Here is a 21,172-nt window from a genome sequence, read left to right on the forward strand (position 1 = left end):
TTTTTGAACATATCCTATTTTGAAAGAACGATAAATAATAAAGAGAGTGAGATCGGAATGGGCACTTTGTCAGTGTTGTTTTTGTTAGGCAGGGCGGGTGTCTGTCTGGGCAGGGGGAGGTCTCCCATGGCAAGGCAGCAGGGAAGGGGTGAGCAAACAGGGTGCTCCAGGCTACGTGGGACCAGCTCAGCCCGAGCCAGTACCAAAGGGTCCTGCCCTGGGGACAATGGAGGTCCGGGGGAATTCCCAAGCTCCAACCAAAGAAGGATCCTGGAACAAAACAACACCCCCCTGTTCGGCTCTCGCCCCAGGAGGGGATTAACACACATACCTAAAACTATCCCCAGCAGGAGCTGCCTCACCCTCCAGCTTTCAGTCCTGACACCCAGGGGGTTAATTAACACTCATTAACGAGGGAGCACCAAGCCCTTGCAGGAGCTCAGGTGGACAAAGACATGAGACGGTGCTCAGCCAAGGATGAGACAGTCCCCGGTGCCCAGCCAGGGATCCCCAAATCCTCTCGCTGTGGCAGACTCCTCTCTTGTGCTGGGACAGAGATGGGACACAGCCACATCCCTCCAGGGCATTCTCCACCAATTTATTAGAAGAGGTCCAGCAAAATACATCTTTTCATAACCAAATGCTTGAAGAAGAAGGCACCAGAGTTCAAGTGGAGTCCGAGTGAGGGGCACACGGAGATAAGGCACTGGCACTCCCACAGGGACAGGCACAACGTCATCCTTCAGCAGGATGGGGAGGGGGGGCTGGAAGAGGGACCAGGATGCAACGGAGACACCTGCTCTCTGCCTCTGGCCAAATCCAGCCTCGCCTCACTCCCACCCCATGAGCAGGAGTAGCCTGGAAGGGCAGGCGGGTGTCAGTGACATGCTGCCACCATGGGAAGGGGCCACCACCCACAGGGTGGCAGAGACCAATTGGGGTGGCAGCAGCCCATGGGGATCATTCTTGCACCGACCCCATGCCAGGGACAGTCCAGCACTGCCCCAGCTGGCAGCCACCCCGAGCAGCTGCATGTGCCAGCTGCTGAGCAAGATGTGGAAAATATAAAGGAAGGAAACAAAATAAAACAAAAAGAAGCCTCCCCCCGCCATCCCACCGCCCCCTAGTCACCCCCAAAACAGCCCTGGGAAATGCCAAACACCAGGCACCGTCAGGCTGGAAACATCCTCCGGCCAAGAAGGAACCCTCCAGCTCCTTATCTTTCCTTGTAGCAGAAGACCCCAAACCTGCCCTGGCTGGGGAAGCCGAAGCTGCGGACACCGGGCTCCTCGGGGCCGCAGTTGGCTCGGGGCTTGGCAATGGGGTAGCGGACGCTGCCGTCTGCCAGCCAGCCAGCATCGCAGCGGTCCAGCCCCAGGAACTTCCAGGCAGAGTAGAGGTGCCCCACTCGGGCAATCTCAGCCCCTGTGTCCTGGCAGCTCTGCTTGGCCTCTTCCAGCGTCATTCCAGCCAGGCGGTCCAAGTAGAAAATCTCTCCTAGAGGGAGAGGGGAGCAAGAAAAGGGAGCGTCAGTGCTCAGCATCCTCCGGAGCATCCCTGCCTAGAACATCCCCACCCAGGCTGTGCCCTAAGAGGGAGGGATTCCACCAACAGGACATAGCATCTTCCCCAGGATGCCACCCCCAGCCCATGGCCCAGCACCCACCTCTGAGCGCAGAGGAGAAGCAGAAGGCATCGAAGCGGTGCAGGTGCCGGTGGCGCGGGCCGTAGCTGCGGATGCCTGGGGCAAGGTGCAGCCCACCACAGGGCTTGCGGGGCAGACGGATGGGGTACTGCACAGTGCCATCGGCCAGCCAGCCCGCATTGCACCAGTCCAGCCCCTCGCTCCAGGCCTGGAAGAGCTGGTTGAAGGTGGCGAGGATGGCACCTTGCTCCTGGCATGCTCGCTCAGCTTCATGGAAGTTGAGCCTGTACTGCCCGCGGGGAGGCTGGTAAGGGAACACCACACCTGGGGGCAGACAGGGTGGGTGCTCAGGCGGCTCCATGGGCAGCGCCCCCCCCCCCGCCCCCCCCGAGTCGACCCCCAAAGGGGTCCCCATCCCATCCCAAATTCAGGCTCTGGGACAGGGACTACGGCAGGGTGGCACAGGCCAAGGCACAGGCATGCGGGGATGGTGCTGCTCTGGGCATGCAGGCACCATCGGCGAGTTGCCAGCGACATCTGGTGGCACAGGGACATGGGGGCTCGGTCCTGGGGATACATGGACCACCCTTGTGGGGCAGCACCTGCACATACAGGGATGCACAGACTATGATAATGGGGGTGCAGGGACCATCACTACGTTGTATGGACCACAGCCCTGGGGACACACAGACAGTGGTCCCAAGGGAGGCATGTACCACCGCTTTGGGGATGGAGACACCGTTGTCATGGGGATGCACAGGCTACAGGAACAGGGACACAAGGACCCACATCACGGGGATGTATGGGCCGCAATCCCAGGGACACATGGACCACCAACGTGGGGTGGATGCACTGCTGTCATGGGGATGGATGGACCACAGGAACATGTGCACCACCACCATAGACCACAGTCACAGGGACTGGTGGGGACAAGCCACCATGGCAGGCAGGGCCCACAGGCAGGTGTGGACAGGGCACAAGGGGGATGTTTCCACAGCTCTGAGCTTGCCTGTGGAGCCAGGGCTGAGTCAGTTCCCTCATGACAAGTGAGCAAGAGGGGTTGGACCAGTCACCAAGGTTCATCACAAGATGCGTGGGGATACTCAGAGCTGGGAGGCAAGGGGGTGGCTGCACATGATGCAGCACAGTGGGAAGATGGGTGGATAAAAGCAGGAAATGTTGCAGCCACGGGGTCACCCCCAACTCTGACTCCACAGTAGTATTCCCAGCATCCCAACTGGGCAGTCTGCTCTGTGCTCACTTGCTGCTGAGACCCCACAGTCAGACAGCCCCAAGCCACCACCCCATCACACCAAGCATCCCAGACTCTTTCTTCCCATGACTGGGCTCCCTGACCCCCCACATCACTACCTCCCTCGAGGAGGGGGTGCCACAGGAAGGCCAGGCTCACTGGCTTGGTGCAGGATATCATGTGGTCCCCAACATGCCCCTACCTTGCAGCCGGAGGTCCACCACATCGCTCTCATCCTCCAGCCCATCAATGACCTCACAGCGGTATTTGCCATCATCCTGCAAGCGCACATCACTGATGACCAGTGAGGCCTCATGTCGCCCAGCCTGACGGAGGTGAGCACGGCCCTGGAAGCTCCCGAAGGCCACGTAGGTCTTCCCGATGGCCACCAGCACATCCTGCTCCTTAGTGTAGTCATCCCGCAGCTTGGACCACTTGATGCGGATCTTGCGCTTGGCTTCCTGGTCAGGCTCGTAGTGGTACTGGCAAGGCAGGGTGACATTGGTGCCACTGGAGCTGTAGACAGGGTCTTTGGGGGTGTCCACTATCAGTTTGGCTCCATTGAAGTAAACCACTGGGGACAGGGAGGGAAAGCATGATGAGCAGGTCAGGATCCAGGGCCAGGCAGCGTCCCCAAACCTCCCTGCAGCCACTCTGTTCCCTCCATCCAGCCACATCCTTTTCTGCCTGTGCATCCCATAAGCATCCCCCAAGCATCCATGGAGCGTCCCCGCCTACTCCTCTGGGCCCCACATCCCCCCCAAGAGATGGGTCCCAGCCCCATCCAGAGGCAGCCAACCTGCCGGTCCCCTTTTCCCCCAGCCCTGCCAATCCCCAATATACCTTTCTCCTGCCCACTGCCCTTGTCGTTCATGATGTGGTTGTAGTAGAAGCCGTTGTAGAAGGGGTGGTGGGAGCTGCTGCCCAGCCGCAGCAGGGTGGCCTCCAGGAGCAGCGGGAGCAGCAGCATGGCTGGGGAGCGAGGCCAAACCCTGAGCCCGGGCTGCGGAGGGGGAAAGGGCTGCCGTAACACCCCAAAATAACCAGGAGCGCCCCAGCGCATGTGGTGCCAGGCAGACCCCATCACAGGGGTGCAAGGAGAGGGGTGGGAAGAGCTGGCAGAGGAGATTGCCTGCAGGGGAGGGTGCAGGCAACCTAAGCCATGACCCCAGGCCTGTCCCACAGCCAGGACTCCCAGTCCCCTCCATCCTCCTCCTCCCGCCTGGGTCACACCACGCACCACCACGTTTGCTGCTGTGGCCCACTGGGGCTTGTGGAGCTGCGACTAAGCTGGGGATGGGACAGACAGGGGAAACAGGATCTCAGGGCATCCTTTGAAGAGGGAGCACTGGGAAAACATCACATAGGGGGTGCAGCAGAAGTGGCTGAGCCCTGCTGCAAGCCGCAGGCTCGGTTTACAGAGGCAGTCAAGCGTGCAGCCCAGCCAAGGAGGGAAGGAGAGAGCTCGGGGCTGCCTCCGCTGCCCTGCCACCGGACGAAGCCCAGCAGCACCCAGCTGGCCTGGCCGAGGACCCCCGGCTCTGACCCAGGGCTGCCGCTTTGTGCCACAGACACAGCTGGCACCGACTCCGTGCAAGACTTTTTGCTCTCGTGCTATGTCCCCTGGATGAGAGGCCGCCCGGCTGCTCCACGGCACTGGAGATCCACACTGCCCCAAGCTCTGGGTGCCCCAGGCACCCAAGGGTGCGCTGCACGGGGCTCACCCAGGGCAGCTCACAGCAGTTATTTGCCAGCTTGTGAGCTTTCCCAGAGCCGGCAGAGGGGGCCCGGCGCCCGGCAAGCCTCCGGCAGCCCCCCTCCAGGCTTGAGATGGATCTGACATACGTGCCCCCTGCTCAGACAAGGTTTAGGAGTGCCTGCAGAGGTGCCCCAGGCCAGCGGGGCTGGGGGAGTGTGGGTGCTCTCCCCCAGTAGGGTCCAACATGGGGTACCGTGGTGGTGTCCAGGGACTGGGGTGTGCAACCGGCTGCTCTCACCATGGGTTGCTCACTCCTGGGCTCTCCCCCGCAGTCGGTGCCGCTGCTCACCTTCCTGTGGGGTGCAGCCCACGCTTGTCACCCGCGGCTGTGTGCGGAGGCGGTGCTGGAGGGCGCGGGGTGCACCCACCCGACGCCAGCACAGCCCCGGGAGCCAGCGGCAGCGGCGTGCGGCACTGCAGGCACCGGAGCCTGGGCGGCACGCCGCCACGTGCTGCCCGCCGCAGCGGGCTGGGCTCGAGGCACCCACAGCCTCGCACCTCGGTTTGGGGGGCAGCAGCCCCGGACCCCCTGTGCCCCCAGCGCCTAGCCACCCCGCAGAGCCCAGCATTGCGCTGATGTGCTGGGGGGGGGCAGCATCCTCAGCAGTGCTAGTGAGCATCGTGCTGCAGCACCCACCGTGGTCATGCCTGGCACATTCCGTGGCGATGCCCGGCACCCTCCGTGGTGATGCCATCCCTCCCTGCCCTCCACGGCATGCAGGGTGCCCGCCACCCCGGGGTGCCAGCCCTCTCCAGCCCTGACTCCGGGGCCAAGCCCTACTCACGCTGAGTTTCAGGCAGGCTGCAGGCAGGCGTGCTGGCAGGCTGCAGGCAGATGCACTGTGTTTAGGGCTCTTGCAGGGCTGAGAGGAAGCAGCTCCAGGGCCTGCCTCTTAAAGGGAAACACACGCCTTTCCCAACCCCCTGCTCACAGCCTGGAGCTGGGGTGGGTGCCCCCGGCCCCCCGCCTGCCCTCCATGCCTGGGCAACCACCTCACCGTGGGCCTGCATGCTGCCTGCATGCTACCCACATGCTGCCCGCACGCCTCGTCTGTGATGTGCCAGCTGCCAGCATTGCCCCCAGCAGCAGGGAGTGGGGTGCCCCAGTGGGGCTGGTGGGACCGCATGCAAAGCCCTGGTGAAGCCACAGTGCCGGGGGAGAAGAGCCATCCTTCATCCCATGTCCCAGCAGGGGCACTGCCTGCAGTCCCCAGGCAATGGTGGTGTTAAACACGCAGGGCAGGAGCACCACGGGCAGGAGCGGATGGGGATGGGTGGGCTATGGCCGGGGGTGGGCTGTGCCCAGGATGTGCAGGCAGCGTCTGCCTGCTCTGGGGGCCAGGGAAGGCAGCTGAGCTGCGGAGTTCAGCCTCTTCAGGGTCCACGTGTGGCTGTGGGGGCAAAGCAGAGGCACAGAAACCAGGGCAAAAGCTTTGGGGTGCCCAGTAGCACCCATCTGAGAAGGCGTCGCTCCTAGGCTTGGGTGATGCCTTCCATGCCAGCTCCCCCTGGCACACACCCATGCAGGTCCAGCCCTGAGGAAGGGCAGCACAGCAGCAGCACAGCCGGGGATGCCGGTCTGGGGGTGGCCGAGCACACGAAGGAACCACAGACCAGCGTGTGCCCTGACCTGGCGACCCACCACCCCGGCCCAGCCCGCCGCTTCGCCCCCCGCTTTGTTGTTTTATGGCAAGGAAATGAGGCATGGGGGCCCCGGTCCGGCTCTTGCCGCGTGGAACGGCGTCAAGCCGGAAAGAAAACAACTCGTGTAAAAAAATAAACTGACCCAGGGCTGGCTGTGGGGTGAAGGGGGACGGGACCCCCTCCCGACAGGCCCCCAGCAGGGTGCATTTGGGGTGCAATCTTGTCTGCCAGCCGCCCCCATGCTGATAGGGAGCAGCCAGCATGGAAATGGTGTTATCTGCCACCAGCGCCAGCCTGGCAGCCCCCGTCCCCCATGGGAAGCCCAAACCGGGAATGGCTGTGGGACCCAGGTTCTGGAGGCACTGCCCTTCCTTGCTCTCCTTTTCCCTGCACATCAGGGCCTGCCAGCCCTCCCGGAGGAGGGACACAGCAGCGCCGGGCTGCCCAGGGACGCAGGAGTGTGACGGCCGGGCACACTGCCCGCTTGCCTGCTTGGAGCAGGCTGCTCCGCAGCCCACAATGAAGGGGCGATTAAATCTCCCGGTGCAGCAGCACGAGGCTGCTGTGCTGCCTACATCCCGGCCAAGGGTCCCCAGTTCCCCCAGCCCTGCCACATGGCCGGAGGAGGTGGTGGGATGGATGGCGTCCCCCTGCTGCATCCCAGCTGCATCCCAGCCACCCGTACCCCTCTGCAGTTGCTTGCCCAAGTTACCCACGTCCCCACGAGCTGGCAACTGGGATGGTTCCCTCCACCGACCCCCACAGACGGACAGCCCCACAGGGGCACGCTGCTCCTGGCATGGCCGTGCCATTGTTTCAAAGCCCAGGAACAAGCCACCAGTGCCCTGTGCTGCCTGCACTGCCTGCACCACAGCACCTGCCAGGAGCCATCCTCTGTCCGGCCTAAGGAGGAGAGCAGTGCGGGCGGAAGGGGAGAGGGATGCTTTTGTGCATCTTTTCACATCAACAGTTCATGGCCCACATTCAGCCACAGTTCTTGTCTGGATATGGCTGACAATGCCCTCCACCTCCTCCTGGGGAGCAGGTGGCACAGGGAAGGATCTGGCCACCAGCAGCCTCCCAAGGAAGGAGGAATCCCCCTCACTCCCTCCTGGATCTCACCCTCTTTTTGGCTTCAGGAATGATCCCAGGTTTGTTTTCTGCTTCCCAAGGGGGACACAGGGTGGGACCATGGGTTTCAGGGTGAGCGCGGCTGCGCAGTCAGGGTAGCTCTGACCCAGGAGCACGTGTTTAGGGCATGTGTTTAGGGCTGGCTGAGCTTTTGCTTGAACAGGAGCCATAAAAATGTCATCCCTGTCTTCCCTGCCTCAAACGCAGCAGCTGACAGCTCCGCAGTGGCCCCACTGGAGCGACTTCTTCCTGAAATTCCAGTGGGAACCTGTTGCCCAAGGCTCAAACCGGGGAGGAAAACCTATGTTCCTGGTGGGATGGAAGAGGCTGTGATCCTGGGCTTTCTGGATGAAGGCAAGAGGATGCTCTCCCCAACAGCTGCTTCCTGAGGAACCAGCTTGCGGGCAGCGGGCAGCACCGGCAGCCGAGTCAGCAGGCAGCGGAGTGCTGTGGCCACAGCATGCCGGCCCTCCTGGCCTTCCTGCTGCCCCAGCAACCCAGCCATGTCCAGGAAGAGCATCCGAGAGACAGGAACAAGCCATGAGGGGCTGTGCATGGTGTGGAGGGTGCCCCGGCCCTCACCAACCCCCCCATCCTGGGGCTCTGGAGGGGGAAGGAAATGCCATAGAGCTGGGATGGGGCTCAGCATCCGTCAGAGGATCACGCTGCGGGGTAGCAAAAGGCAGGGGGAAGCAGCGGCGGGCACTGAGGATATGTCCCCTGCGCTGACACACAGCACCTGCTCCCATCACCCTCCCCATGGAGCCTCTGCTGTGCCCCTGGCTCGGGGCTGTCTTGGCTGGACTCGGAGCAAGCTGCACTTATCTCTGCCCCAGCTTCCCAGCGATAAGGGTGGCATGTCCGGAGGTGAACCAGGCTGACTGTCCCCCCCCATCCCCAGCTCTAGCTGTGGCTGCTATATGTCACCAAGCAGCCACATCCACAATGAATTCAGCCTGGTCTCTGCAAGCACCAACCCCCAGCCCCTCTGGTGCCCAGGGCTGGCAGGAGCCCACCTGCAGGCAGGGCCCAGGGAGGGGATGCACAGCCGAGCACAGCACCGCTGGCAGCGGGAAGGTGCATGGAGGTTGTCTGGAGCTGCAGGGATGTGGAGCTGCAGTGGGATGCAGGTGGTCCTGCACCATTCATGCCAACCTCAGGGGTTCCTGCTTAGTGTGGCAGGGAGAAGAGCAAAGCTCCTCTGTCCTGTTCACCCCAGCGCTCCTTCCTTACCACGGACCCCTCAGTGTCGGGGGATCCTGCTCCAGCAGGACCTGTCTCCCCGTCCTGCCCATGGGTGGTCTGCTGGGAGCATCCCCACGGGCAGCCCTGATGAAACTCATAGCTCCCTCCAGCCCTGGGAGTGTGCTGGAGTGTAAGTCGGTTTTGCTCCAAACTGAGATTTGCTCCAGGATCAAAGCCAAAGGAGGAGACGCAGGGCGTGGGGTGCTGATAGTGGCTTCCCCTCCCCAAGTCCCATTCTGCTGCGCCTGGCCAGCTGTGAGCACAGGCTCCAACAGCTGCGACGGGTGGAGGCAGCAGGGAAGATGCACAAAGCCCTGGTACCTTGTTTTTCAGGCAGGGAAGGGAGCTAGAAGGGCCTGTGAAAGCAAGAGAGTTGTGGGGTCAGCACAGCAGCCAGCAGCCCCCCAGGATGGTGGAGGCAGCAGACTCAGAGTGGATCCTGGGGGACTGCCAGACCTCCCGGGCTTTGGGAGATGGCTCTTGGGGAGGCACAGAGCAGCCAACAGTCCCAAAGTTTCAGCTGGTTTTAATACTGTCAAAAACACCCCGGAGGGGGGCCTCCGCTGCCATCCCACCCGGGCTCCCTTGGTGCTTGCCAAAGTGAACCTGCGGCCAGCCCGGCCACATGGCCGCTTTGCAACCCGGCAGGCGGGGGAAGGATCGCGCCAGCACTGCTGCCCAGATGCCCTCCCTGCACCCCTGCTTGCCGGTGCCAGGTCTTGCTCATCACCTGCTGCTAATCCCGAGGGCTTGAGCATCACAAAAGGCTCCCCACCACCCCCCAGAAGGGGCAAAACTCAGGTTACAAAATGGGTCATGGCACAGCTCTCTGCCTACTACATTTTGGTGGTTTGACCACCACCTTTCTCATCTTTTCTCCACACCCTTGTGGCTACAAACCATCCGTCCCCCACTACCAGATTGCAGCCTCCCTGGTCACCACTTGGCCCTGGGGACAAGGGACCTCCTGGCATCCCAAACTGCAGTAAGGTGGGGACGGCAGCAATGCTGAGACTTGGAGGATGCTGGAACCGGCACCTTTGGAAGTGGAATGGGCAGTGCCTGCCAAAATGCCAGCCACAGTGCTGGCCAGGAGTATGCAGCGGGTAGAGCCACCAGCAATGGGGACTTGGTGTCTCTTGATAAGAGCCATCTCATCACTCCGCTCGCACTATGCGGTGCTGACAACGCAGGCAAGGAGACCCAGGGCCTGGCAAAATGGGCAGGGGACAACAGCCAAGTAGGTTTTTCAGAGCCCCTGCTTGTAGACATGCAGGCAGCACGAGGCACATCAGAGGCTGCAGGCCGGGGTGCCTGCCCTAGGCCCCCCCCAAAACTCCTGAGCCCAGAGCCCCAGTGCAGGTAGGGGACTGCTGCTGGCTGCAGCCTCTCTGCTGGAAGCAGAAGCAAAAAGGGGGAGAAAATTTGTCTCCAGGCTTAGTCAGGAGAATGCAGCCAAGCCCTGGTTGCACGACAGGGTCCCGCAGCAAAGCCCCATTTGCAGGATGGGGTCCTCCAAGGAAGCCCCAGTTGCAGAAGAGGGTCATCCAGCCAAGACTCAGTCGCAGGAGGGGGTCTCACCCCTGGCTGCTGGGGCAAAAGGGCAGGAGCCATCCCTGCATCCCACTTGCAAGGGCCCTGTAAAATGCAGTGCTGTGGCCCCAGCACCAATGGGGGGCAGGGGAGCCCTCCTAGCCACCTCCCAAGTTTGGGGACATGGAGAGGGGGGTGTGAGGTTGGAGAAGGAGTGGGCAGGGGCAGGCAGGGTGCGGGCCGGGTGGCAGGGAAGAGCAGCCCCGTCCTTCCTCCCCACGTGCCTACTCATCGCAGCCCAGCAGCTCCACACGCAGAGTGATGCGGTTGTGCCAGGCCACAGGCAGGATGCGGATGAAGCGGGCGTAGAAGGGCACGTCGAACACATTCTTCTTGTGTGAGTAGTTGTCGCTGTTACCGTGGAAGATCTAAGGGGAAAAAGGTGGGTGCCAACACTGCCAGGACCTCCCCACCACCATCCCATCCCTCCCCACAGCGGCATCCCTGAGGCCCGGGAGGTCGCTGCCCACCTTGCCCTGCCCCACACACCTTGGTGCTGTTCTTCTGGCCATCCTGGTAGAGGGTCCAGGTTGTGCCATTGTCACTGTAGGCCACCTTGTAGGCTGCCACATATTGGATGTGCCCAAAGTCACGGGCTCCTTGTGTGATGATGCCCGTCACCTTCTTCTGGTCCCGGAGGTCAATCTGGCATGGAGACAAGGCTTGCTGAGGCTCCTCGCAGGAGCGGTGCTCCCACCCCAGAGCATCCTGCGCGTCCCAGAGGTAGCTGGGACATGCTGGCCCTCGCAAGTCAAGAATGGAGAAGACACCACTCGACCCCTGCCCAATGCCAGAGCAACTAACAAAGAACTGCTGTGAAATATTTGACCCATGAACACTTGTAGCATCCCTCAAAGCAACCCAAAGCGGGATGCAAACCCCACTGCCTCAGCACTCTTTCCCACCCCTACCCCCCTGACATCTTTTGCTGAAAAGGGAATTCAATGTGGGAATGACAGCAAAAAATCTCAATTCAAAAAGAAATAAAGGATTCCCGGAGGAAATGCATTTCCACTGGAAAGTGATTCTGGCTGAGAAAATATGCAGTTCAGTACAGTCTGACATTTGGGTAGTGAGATGGTTTCTGTTCTCTTTACTCTGCCACACTGCTACTGCTGCTGGCACGCCACAGGGTAAACCAGCAAATGAGCTGAGCTGTCTCCTTAATTTAGTTCCCATTTTATGTTCGTTGAGGGCAGTACTAGCTATACATACACATGTATATGTGTATATATATGACTGTGCATGTAAATCTGTATACATGTACACAAACAGGCAGCCTGTGGTGCAACAGCCCAACTTGGTCATCCTGACCCCATCAGCAGACATCTTGATAAGCTGGTTTATTTAGGGCCATGAAGCAGCTGCTTTTAATCATTTCCCAAATAAAAAGCGGGACAAATATCTAAACTGCTTTGTCCTATTATGTCATGAAATCATGTGAAAAGTACAAAAACAGTGGAGGAAAGAAAACTGAGAAGGAAATTTCAAAACTATTTGTTCCCATTCCAGACTGGGAATAGAAAAGCAAACCTGATTTTTTCCTGCAAAACAGAAACACGGTGTTCTGGGCAGCTGGAGGGTTATAGGGCAGTCATCCCGGGCTGCAACGGCACTTCCCAAGGGGATGATGCAGAACTGGGGTGCTGTGGGCTCAGTGTACCCTACAAGAAGGTCTGTGGAGGCAGCACCACCCTGTCCCTACGGGCACTGATGTTTCTGACCCAGAGCTCCAGCACCGCAGTTAAAACTGCTGGCCACAGCCCCATCTGGGCATGCCCCTGCGATCCCAGCTTGGGGAGGGCACTGCTGGGCTGTGTGCCCCACACCAAGGCTCCAGCTGCGCCGTCCCAGTGGCTCTGGCCAGCCTCTCCCACCGTGCACGTCCTGCGGAAGCACAGGAGTGGCCCAGGGCACAGCTGCAGGAGCTAGGGAAGAGAAAAGAGGTTACAGAGGAAGGGCACCAAGACCCACCTGCAGCCACTCAGACTGGCCGTTGTGGAGTGCTGTCCAGGCGTTGGTTTTGCCCGTCTTGTCCAGGCGAGCGTAATGTGGGTGCCAGGTAAAGGCGTCGATGCCCCAGGTCTTGTAGACACTGGAGGCTGTGATCTGCTGGTCGGAGATCAGGCGGGACTTCATGCCCAGAGGCTCCGAGCAACCTGCCGTGTTGAAATAAACTGTAACACAACAGTTTACACAGACAGTGAAAAGGAAAGAGTCCACAGCACCATCCTGAGCAAAACCCCACAGCCCTGGCAGATGCCATCCCCAAATTCCCACATTCCCACTGCCCATAGCAGCAGGCAGGGCCAGGCAGGGAAAGGCTCAGCAGAGGCACAGGGTCACAGCCAGCTCGCCTTTTCCCAGGATTTTTGTCTCCCAGCTATTCCCTGGCTCACAGTGCCTCCTGCTGCAGGAACGCAAGGACATCCCCACAGCACAGTCCCAAAATACAGATGGCTTCGGCAGGAGGCAGAGGAGGATGCTTTCACGGGTGAAGAGAGCAATGCAAAGACACCCCCATCTGAAAGCACGGCTGGCACTGCACCCATGCAGTGGCAGGACAGGACCCAAGACCCCACAGCACCCCACTCCCACACGGGCACTGGGTCCCTCCCGCTCAGCTGCTGGGGATGTGCTGCAGGGCAGGAATGTGGGAGGCGCAGGGAAAGGGCTCTGGCTAATCATCCCTCATGTTTCCCAGAGGACTTTGATCCTCCAGTGCTTCACAAGTTCTCCAGCAAGAAAAAGCATCCAGTTCACAGCTCACACAGGGAGGGGACACAATAAAAATCCCAGCTTGGGAAGGTGTTAGCAGCATGAGAATGCAGCTCGAACCTGGCTGAGCTGGTGGGATTAGTGGCTTGTGCTCCCCAAAGGCACCCGTGGGTATTTCCAGGCATCACATAGCCGGCACGAGGAAAAACAAGCACTAACAAATCCCCTGCCCCAGGTGATGAGAAGCAGTACGAGGGGCGATGCCCTGCCCGATGTCACCCCCTGCCCTGTGGTCCCTTGAAAGGGAACAGCCACCCATATTTACCATTCATCTCACAGCCGATAAGTTCAAAGCGCAGCGTGCAGGCACGGCGGCACATCACGGGGTAGATGCGGATGAACTGGGCGACGATGGGAGGGTTAAACATGTTGGTCTGCATGGTACCATAGTCCACGTTCCCCTGGAAAACCTGTAATGGCGAGCAGGACTGAGTGCCCCAGCTCTCCCACAGCCTCATGCATGAAATCCCTTGGCCCAGCAGATGCACAGGCCTCGGCACTGCCGGCAGCAAAAGCAGGGGAAGCTGGGCTCTGCTTTTGTGCCCTTGAGCAGTGCATGACCTTGCAGCAGCTCCACTCACAAGAGAACGTTGCAACACTCCCTGCTCCATCCTTGCCCCATGGAGCTAGACATGCAGCAACATGCACTCCCTCCCACTATGGCAATACTCCTCAAATCACAAGAAGTGGAGAGGTGGCTCACTTCTTTCTTTTTAACACAATAAACAGAGTCAGGTTGTGTTTTCACGCATTTTTTCCACTGCTGCAGAAACAAGAGAAACCTTCCTCTTTTTTTTCAAGAGAGGCAGATACTCCCAGCCATCCCCTGGATACTCAAAAACCATCCAGGAGATGCTTGCCATAAAAAAACTGAGTGGGGAGTGCTGCTATCAACAAGTACTCCTGCTTTGAGAGCGACACACACTGTCAGCTCATGCTTGCTGCAAACACAGCACCGAGCTGTGTAAGCCATTCACTCGCACTTCCAGACCATGCCCAGTTCCCACAGTGTGTCAGCAATAAAGATATTATCTGAATGACCTGAATAAGTCAGCGCTACATCTTTGGTTATGCTTATTATGGTCAATTAAACAGAGCCAGAGAGCGCTGCCTGCTGCTGGAACCGCCTGTGTCGTCACACTGCTAGGACCAGTTCCCAGCATGGCTTTGACCCAGGTCAAAAGCACCTTCCCAAACATGGGGACAGTTTGGGGTGCAGCTCACAGCCACCCCAGCGCCCACAGCACCGCTGAGTAGGGAGAGCCGCCACAGCCCCCACATGGAGCATCGCAGCCCACCTTCTCTGTGTCCTTCTTCTCGTCCTTGCAGAAGGTAAACTCCCGCCCATCCAGGCTGTAGGCAACTTTGTAGGCACGGACGTACTCTGGCTGGCCCACGCGGCGAGCGCCTTGCGTGATGATCCCACTCAGCCGCATCTTCCGCAGCAGGTTGGCCTGGGGAGGGGAGAAAAGCATGAGCAGGACAGTGTGGATGGGGTGCACAGCCCCTGTGCCCACCAGCACCGCCAAGCCTGGATGGGAGGGTGGGCTCAGTCTCAGCACTGGGACCAGGAGAAGGGGCTGCTCAGGGCACTTTGACCTCCTCAGGGCAAAAGCCCTCCTTCCCTCCAGCATTCCATGCCAGGGCGAGCAGAGAAGGGGGGACCACCACCCCAGGTCCCCATCTTCCCTGCAGGAACCTTGCCTTCTCCAGGCACATCACAAGATGCCCCTGGGTGGCACCTTGCTGCAGCAGTTTAGCCCCACATTTGCCACCAGGAGCAGAGAAATCCCATGACAGCAGCCCTGTAAGACCAGCCATGGCTACCAGGGCTGCCTGCTATCCTGGTGTTCCCAGTCCTGCTGCAGGTACCTGGATCCAGGGGTTCTTGTCATAGTTGCTGGAGGTCCAGGCATTGACGATGCCGTGGTTGTTGAGGCGGGCGAGCTCTGGACCCCAGCGCTGGAGGCCAAGGAAGCCGTAGTGGACAGAAGATGCTGAAAGCTGAGCATCAGAGATGGCTCCTCCTTCCATGCCCAGGAGAACTGCACAGCCTGCGAGCAGTGGGGTCATCAGCACCAGAAAGAGATGATGACCAGGGAGCAAAACCAGGGGGTCATTTACCTGTTGTCTGGAGCCAGGGCAGGAGATGGAGGCCAGCCCTAGGACCAGGCTGTCCCCAAGGTGTCCCCCCATCCCTACCAGTCTTCAGCCAAAACAGCACCACCCATCAGCCCCTCTCAAAGCATGGAGGTCTGGGAGGAAAGGGCTGCTCTGGACTCCCCACAGACAGCACTTTCCTGGGGATGCTACCTCCATCAAGACCAGGCCTGCTGGCATCAAGGGCAGCTGGCACACAAGCACCCACAGCTGCCCTCCAGATCCCCCAAACCACCTGGTGAGATCTCTCCTGGGCATGATGGCAATGGGCAACAGAGCAGTGGGGAACAGGAAGCGAAAGGGAATTCTGTACAGTTGGTGCCAGGAACTTACGGACATGGCAGGTCTTCCCCAAGAACGGAGAAGGACATTTGCAGGTGTAGTCGCCATCCAGGTCCAGGCAGGTGCCTCCATTTTTGCAAGGCTGGGAGTAGCACTCGTTCTTGTCTAGGAGACAGAGTGCAGGAGCTCAGAGGTGACCCCAGAGCCAGCCCTGGGGAGGAGGCCCCTCATTCAGGGCAGCGGGAAGAGGGGGAGGCATCCCCTAAGCAAGGGCCATGGCAGGGTCCCTGCTGATACAGTGGCACAGGTTGAAGCTCTGACCCATGGAGCTGCCTAAATCACGTCCCTGCTGACTGCAGCCACATGGGTGCATCAGGACATGTAGCCACAGCAAGGCTGGGAGCCTGCGTGGAGCAGGTTGAGCCTTAAGGCACCCATTGCCCCATTACTCGAGGTACCATGTCCCTCCAGAGATGCAGAGCAAGACTCAGACACAGCCGTGACCCCGTGTCCCTCCACCCTGCAAGGTCCAAACCAGCCCGTGGTCCCCGACAGAGCCTAGCAGCCAATGCAGCCACAGCTGCAAGACACCAGATGTCCCCCTGGTGCTGCCCAGGGGGTCCCCAAGCCCTTAGCGGCAGAGCAGCCCCCCTCAGTCCGTCCCCCCCCCACTGTACTCACTGTTCTGGCAGTGCACCCCATCGTACCCTGCAGGGCACTTGCAGATGTAGTCAGTGAAGACATCCCCCCGGTTTGGGACCAGCTGGCATTCACCGTTGTTGTGGCAAGGATTGGGGTGGCAGGGGCCTGGAAAAGGGGGGAAAATGACTGTAACACGGGCACAGGTAGAAAATAAGAGCATCTAGTGGGCTACTGCTCCCCAAAGACATTGCATTCCCCCCAAGTAATGGAGGTCACCGCATCCCTTCTTGGATCTCCACTCTATGTGCCCATCAGCAAGGCTGGACCCCAGAACCAGATCCCAGGCCCAGTGGTGCAGAGCCACAACGAGAGCATGCTGTCACGCTGCAGGGCTCCTGGCCTTCATGGAGCATCCATGAGGGGGTCAGCCCCTCACCTTTCTCTGTCTCATTGCAGTCAATCCCAACGTAGCCCTCAGGGCAAATGCAGAAGAAGGGGGTCTCATTAATCCCGGTCAGGCAGGTGCCCCCATTCTGACAGTGGTTCACATCACAGAAGTCCCCTAGAAGTAAAGCCATGTGTCACTGCAAGCATCCAGTAGAGCCCCACGGATCCACACAGAAGCATCCCAGCTCAACAGTAGGAATTGCTCCCCTGCAGATGCTGTGGGAAGAGGAGCACCTGGCATGGACCAGTTGCTGGATCCTGCACGGGATCATCGGCATTCAAGAGCAATGGCTGAGACCAGGAACACGAGAGAGCGGCCAGGATCTGCCCTGCCCTGGTTTAAAAGGGGTTTAACAGAACCTGCATATCAAACCAAAGCCAGAGGAAACCCAGGGGTTTTGTACGTCAGATGTTTCTGCTGCTCAGCGGGGAAGTAGGGGCAGCCAAGCTGGGGCTTGCTCAGGCACGAGCAGGACAGGATTATTAAAGGGAACGAGGCTGGTCCTATTGCTTGGTTTTGCTAATGAAAGTTAGCATTCATAAGATACACACAAAAAAAAAACTTATTGTAGGGGGAGCCCGCATGCCTCAGTTCATGCGAGGAGGGAGCACAGTGTCCATCCCTGCATGACGCCTGCCAGACCTCCATCGCTCTCCCAGCAGCTCCCACGAGGCTGGTTCCCCCAGGGAACTGACGGGGCTGTACCATCTTCCCTCCCTGTTCATCCACCTCCAGCATCCCCCCATGGCATTGAGTGGGGGCGGGGGGGAAGGAGGCGTGCTACAAGGGTGGCTTCTGCCAGAAGACACGAGGAGCTGTCCCCATGTTGGAGAGCACCAGTCCCAAACAACTCCGAGACAGACCCACTGCTGCCCAAAGCTGAGCCCATCACCAACACTCATTTGCTTCTGTGATAATATATGTAAGATAAGGTAAGAAATGCTGCACAGCAGCTATGTGACAGGAGTGAAAAAATGTGAGAGAAGCAGCCCTGCAGAAACCCCAGTCAGAGAAGGAGGGCAGGAGGTGCTCCAGGTGCCAGAGCAGGGAATCCCCGGTAAGCTGTGGTGAATACCACAGGGAAACAAGTTGTCCCCCTGTAAGCTGTGGTGAATACCACAGTGAAGCAGGTTGTCTCCCTGCAGCCTGTGGAGGACTCCACGCAGAGCAGTCTGTTCTGATGAGCTGTGCCCCATGGAAAGGACCCACACTGGAGCAGTTCATGAAGAACTGCAGCCCACGGGAAGGACCTACGTTGGAGCTTTTTCATCTGTTCTCCCCTCTGTCCTGCTGACGAGGGGGAGTGAGGGAGCGGTTGGGTGGGCACCTGGCAGCCAGCCGAGGCCAACCCACTGTACTCATCAACCTTCTGCTCCCCATTACAGTGCTGAATTAGACTGCAAGAGCCAAGCTGAAATTCCTCCCGCCCCCAATTTGTTCTGACTCAAGAGCTGCAAGATAGTAACGCTCTCTGTAAACCTGGACCAGATTCCCACAGATCTGGCTGAAAGCCTCAACAGCTCCTCACCAAGCACTGGAATGGCACACACCTTGATGCCAGACTCTTCTCTGCCACGCTGCAGCGGTCAGAGGAAGGGCTGAACTCAGGTGGAGACCCAGGAATAACCCCCCACTACCTGCATGCCCTGAAGAAGGTGGAAGTTAATGAGCTGTGGCTTCGCCGCCCAGACCCACACCAAACAGCACGGCTCTCATTAGCCTAAGCCACTACACAGTGAGCTCTTACTCATTAGTCTTTTAATAGCAGGGCTCCATTGAGTTAATCCCACTCTTCCTGACACTCCACATCTGTAGGGTACACACTGGTGGCAGACAGGCCTGCATTACGTGAAGGCTTCTGAAAAGATGCTGTAGCTCCCTTAGCCCAGCCTCAGGAGGCAGAAAAACTTGGGCACTGGTTCAAGTCACTGCCTGCACTGCCCAGCCTGTTCTGCATGACCTCATGCTCCATCAATGTGCTGCCATGAGCTACAGCACGGGAGGAGAGCTAGTGCTGATAGTGGGGATGCCTCTGCCTCACGCCCCTCCGCAGGTCTCGGGCACATCCAGCCGCCCCATCCCAAGGATCTCTCCCGGCAGCCGGCCGAGGCCACACAAACAGAGCTGCTTCTGTTCGGCCACGGGGGCCGGCTGCTTCCCCAGGCACGGAGCGCCAACGAACGTGTGCTCCCCAGCATCCGCGCTGCCTCCGATGCAGGAGTTTCTGGGGTGGGACACAGCAGCAAAGGAGCTAGGGCTCCTCCCAGGGCCAGGACAGGAGGGGTCCCAGTTTTGGACTCCAATTATCCCAAGTAACTGGGCTCCCTTTTATCCCCTCCCAGGAATAATCTGTTACGTGGTGGGTCCTACTAGCCAGCCCCCTGGCTAACAACAAGACAAACAGGTCACATTTTCCACTGCAGGAAAATAGTTTTGGATGCTCCTATTTCTTAGCTGTTTCAGGCCTGGTTTTGGAGCCATTCAGCATCTCCATCCTCCTCACACACATTTTTCTCCCATCAGAGACAGAGCTGTCACAGGCTGGACAATCAGGAACCAAGGCAACAAAGATCAGCCACCGCTTTTGGAAATGTTTGCTTATATGAACCCACAGGCTGGCTGGAAGGCAAAAATAACATCCTCCAAAAACTGGGATGGCTCATCCCAGCAGAGCTGGGGGAGGTTAGGTCAAGCCTGTCTCGCGAGGGCAAAATGGGCACCTCTGCCCAAGGAGAGGGAGCACAAACAGGGTCGTCCCCCCCAGCACACTTTCCACCACCTTCGTCCCCTGGCCTGGAGCCCACAGTTGGTCTTTGCTGCCCTTTTCCCTGGTCTCATCCCTTTGGGAGTCAACGACCCCAGGGATGATCCACAGAGTGCTGATGGAGCAGCTTCTCCCCGGGATTCCCCTGGCCGGACCAGCCAGGTGCGCTGTGCCAGGCAGTCCCAGGGAAGCTGTTTACATGGCAGGCGCGGTTATCTAAGCCTGAAAGCATGGGACAGCCCGGCTGGGCTGCTCGGGACTGGGGAGCAGGGACAGGGACAGGGACATGGCCCTGGGCTCCTCTGCTGCTGCAGCCTTGAGTGCCGCACACCCCCTTGCCCCCCCTGCACCCCACACAGGGCAGCCCGCACGCTCGCACCCTGCACCCCAGATGCTCTCACTCTGCACCCTGGATCCCCAGCACTCCAGATCCCCAGGACCTCAGGCTCCCCCTGTTCCCCTAGATCCCCTGCACACCAGACAACCCTGCACCCTGATTCCCTGGCACCCCTGATCCCCTGCACCCCGGGGTCCCTGGCACCCTGGATCCCCTGCACCCCAGCTCCCCTGCACCCCAGCTCCCCTGAACCCCGGGCTCCCCTGGCACCCTGGACTCCCTGGCACCCCTGATCCCCGGCACCCCTGATCCCCTGCACCCCGGCTCCTCTGAACCCCGGGCTCCCTGGCACCCTGGATCCTCTGCACCCCTGCACCGCGGCACCCCGGCTCCCCGACACCCCACAGCGGCCCGGCACCCCGGCACTCACCGACCACGACCAGCAGCAGCGAGAGCCCCAGCCCCAGGGCGAGCAGCGCCTGCCACTGCCTCACCGCCCTCATGCTGCGTCCCGAGCCGCGCCGCGCCGCGCCGCGCCGCGCCGAGCCGAGCCGCACCGAGCCGCGCCGCGCCGCGCCGAGCCGAGCCGAGCCGCGCCGAGCCGAGCCGCGCCGAGCCGAGCCGAGCCGAGCCGAGCCGAGCCGCGCCGAGCCGAGACGCGCCGAGCCGCGCCGAGCCGAGCCGAGCCGCGCCGAGCCGAGCCGAGCCGAGCCGAGCCGAGCCGAGCCGAGCCGAGCCGAGACGCGCCGAGCCGAGACGCGCCGAGCCGAGCCGAGCCGCGCCGAGCCGAGCCGCGCCGAGCCGAGCCGAGCCGAGCCGAGCCGAGCCGAGCCGAGCCGAGACGCGCCGAGCCGAGCCGAGCCGAGCCGAGCCGCGCCGAGCCGAGCCGAGCCGCGCCGAGCCGAGCCGCGCCGAGCCGAGCCGCGCCGAGCCGAGCCGAGCCGAGCCGAGCCGCACCGACCCGCGCCGCTCCGCCGCGGGGCTCGGGGCGGGGAGTGACTCAGCCCGGCCCGGCGCGGCCCCACGTGCTCCGCCGCCCGCCCCCGGGGCGGGCCCGGCCCCGCCGCGCCGGGCAGAGGCTGACCCGCGGGGCGGCCCCCCCGAGAGCCCCCGCCGGGGAGCGGGGGGCGGCTGCCGGCTGGGAGAGCGGGGGGGCAGGCAGCAAGCGGGGTGCAGGCGGCAAAGGGGGTGCCTGCGGGGGCGGGGAGGGGGGGGTGAGCGGCTGGGGGCTGCAGCAGCAAGGGGGGTACCCCCGCCCCGGGTGCAAGGTGTAGGCAGGGGCGGGGGGGCGAGAGGCAGGGCTGGGAGACTGGCCTCAGCCAAAGGTGCTTCATTAGCGGCCGGGAAGCGAGAGCCACCGCGGCACGCTGGTGATGCTCCGGGTGCGGGGGGGCCGCTGGCTCAGCCCCTGGCCCTCGGGTGGCCGCTGGGGACTTCTTGAGCCTGGCAGTGCCCAGCCCTGGGTGGCAGGCAGAGGGGTGCAGGGCTGGAC

The 21,172-nt window shown here is 60.8% G+C and overlaps 2 protein-coding genes across 4 annotated transcripts; both read right to left on the bottom strand.

Moving 5' to 3' along the window:
- Positions 1-577: 577 nt before the first annotated feature.
- Positions 578-5,873, bottom strand: HAPLN3 (hyaluronan and proteoglycan link protein 3). Of its 2 annotated transcripts, XM_040602131.1 has the most exons (6): positions 5,442-5,873; positions 4,895-4,949; positions 3,741-3,900; positions 3,100-3,471; positions 1,667-1,969; positions 578-1,497 (listed from the first exon to the last, which is right to left on the bottom strand). In XM_040602131.1, the coding sequence occupies exons 2-6, from the start codon at positions 4,895-4,897 to the stop codon at positions 1,217-1,219; spliced, it is 1,119 nt and encodes a 372-aa protein (XP_040458065.1). In that variant the 5' UTR covers positions 4,898-4,949; positions 5,442-5,873; the 3' UTR covers positions 578-1,216. The 2 variants fall into 2 exon arrangements, with proteins under 2 accessions (XP_040458065.1, XP_040458066.1); XM_040602132.1 differs by lacking the exon at positions 4,895-4,949.
- Positions 5,874-9,185: 3,312 nt separating this feature from the next.
- MFGE8 (milk fat globule EGF and factor V/VIII domain containing) lies at positions 9,186-20,280 on the bottom strand. Of its 2 annotated transcripts, none has more exons than XM_040601724.1 (10): positions 20,111-20,280; positions 16,568-16,693; positions 16,171-16,296; positions 15,541-15,654; positions 14,920-15,101; positions 14,346-14,501; positions 13,313-13,457; positions 12,244-12,446; positions 10,759-10,914; positions 9,186-10,637 (listed from the first exon to the last, which is right to left on the bottom strand). In XM_040601724.1, exons 1-10 carry the CDS (start codon positions 20,181-20,183, stop codon positions 10,494-10,496), a joined length of 1,425 nt encoding a protein of 474 aa, XP_040457658.1. In that variant the 5' UTR covers positions 20,184-20,280; the 3' UTR covers positions 9,186-10,493. The 2 variants fall into 2 exon arrangements, with proteins under 2 accessions (XP_040457658.1, XP_040457659.1); XM_040601725.1 differs by having other exon boundaries at positions 12,244-12,428; positions 20,111-20,279.
- Positions 20,281-21,172: the final 892 nt, after the last annotated feature.

The sequence above is a fragment of the Falco naumanni genome, chromosome 7, assembly GCF_017639655.2.
Source record: "Falco naumanni isolate bFalNau1 chromosome 7, bFalNau1.pat, whole genome shotgun sequence".
Lineage (NCBI taxonomy): Eukaryota > Metazoa > Chordata > Aves > Falconiformes > Falconidae > Falco > Falco naumanni.

Bases quoted from the DNA above. Each gene is read 5' to 3' on its own strand.
- HAPLN3 (XM_040602131.1), bottom strand. The intron at 3,472-3,740 runs GTATATTGGGGA...CCCTGTCCCCAG, and splicing joins GGGCAGTGGGCAGGAGAAAG to TGGTTTACTTCAATGGAGCC. The intron at 1,970-3,099 runs GTAGGGGCATGT...GTCTGCCCCCAG, and splicing joins GGTGGACCTCCGGCTGCAAG to GTGTGGTGTTCCCTTACCAG.
- MFGE8 (XM_040601724.1), bottom strand. From the start codon at position 20,183: ATGAGGGCGGTGAGGCAGTGGCAGGCGCTGCTCGCCCTGGGGCTGGGG. The intron at 14,502-14,919 runs GTACCTGCAGCA...TCCCCTCCCCAG, and splicing joins ACAAGAACCCCTGGATCCAG to GCCAACCTGCTGCGGAAGAT. The intron at 10,638-10,758 runs GTGTGTGGGGCA...TTTTCCCCTTAG, and splicing joins GCCAGAAGAACAGCACCAAG to ATCTTCCACGGTAACAGCGA.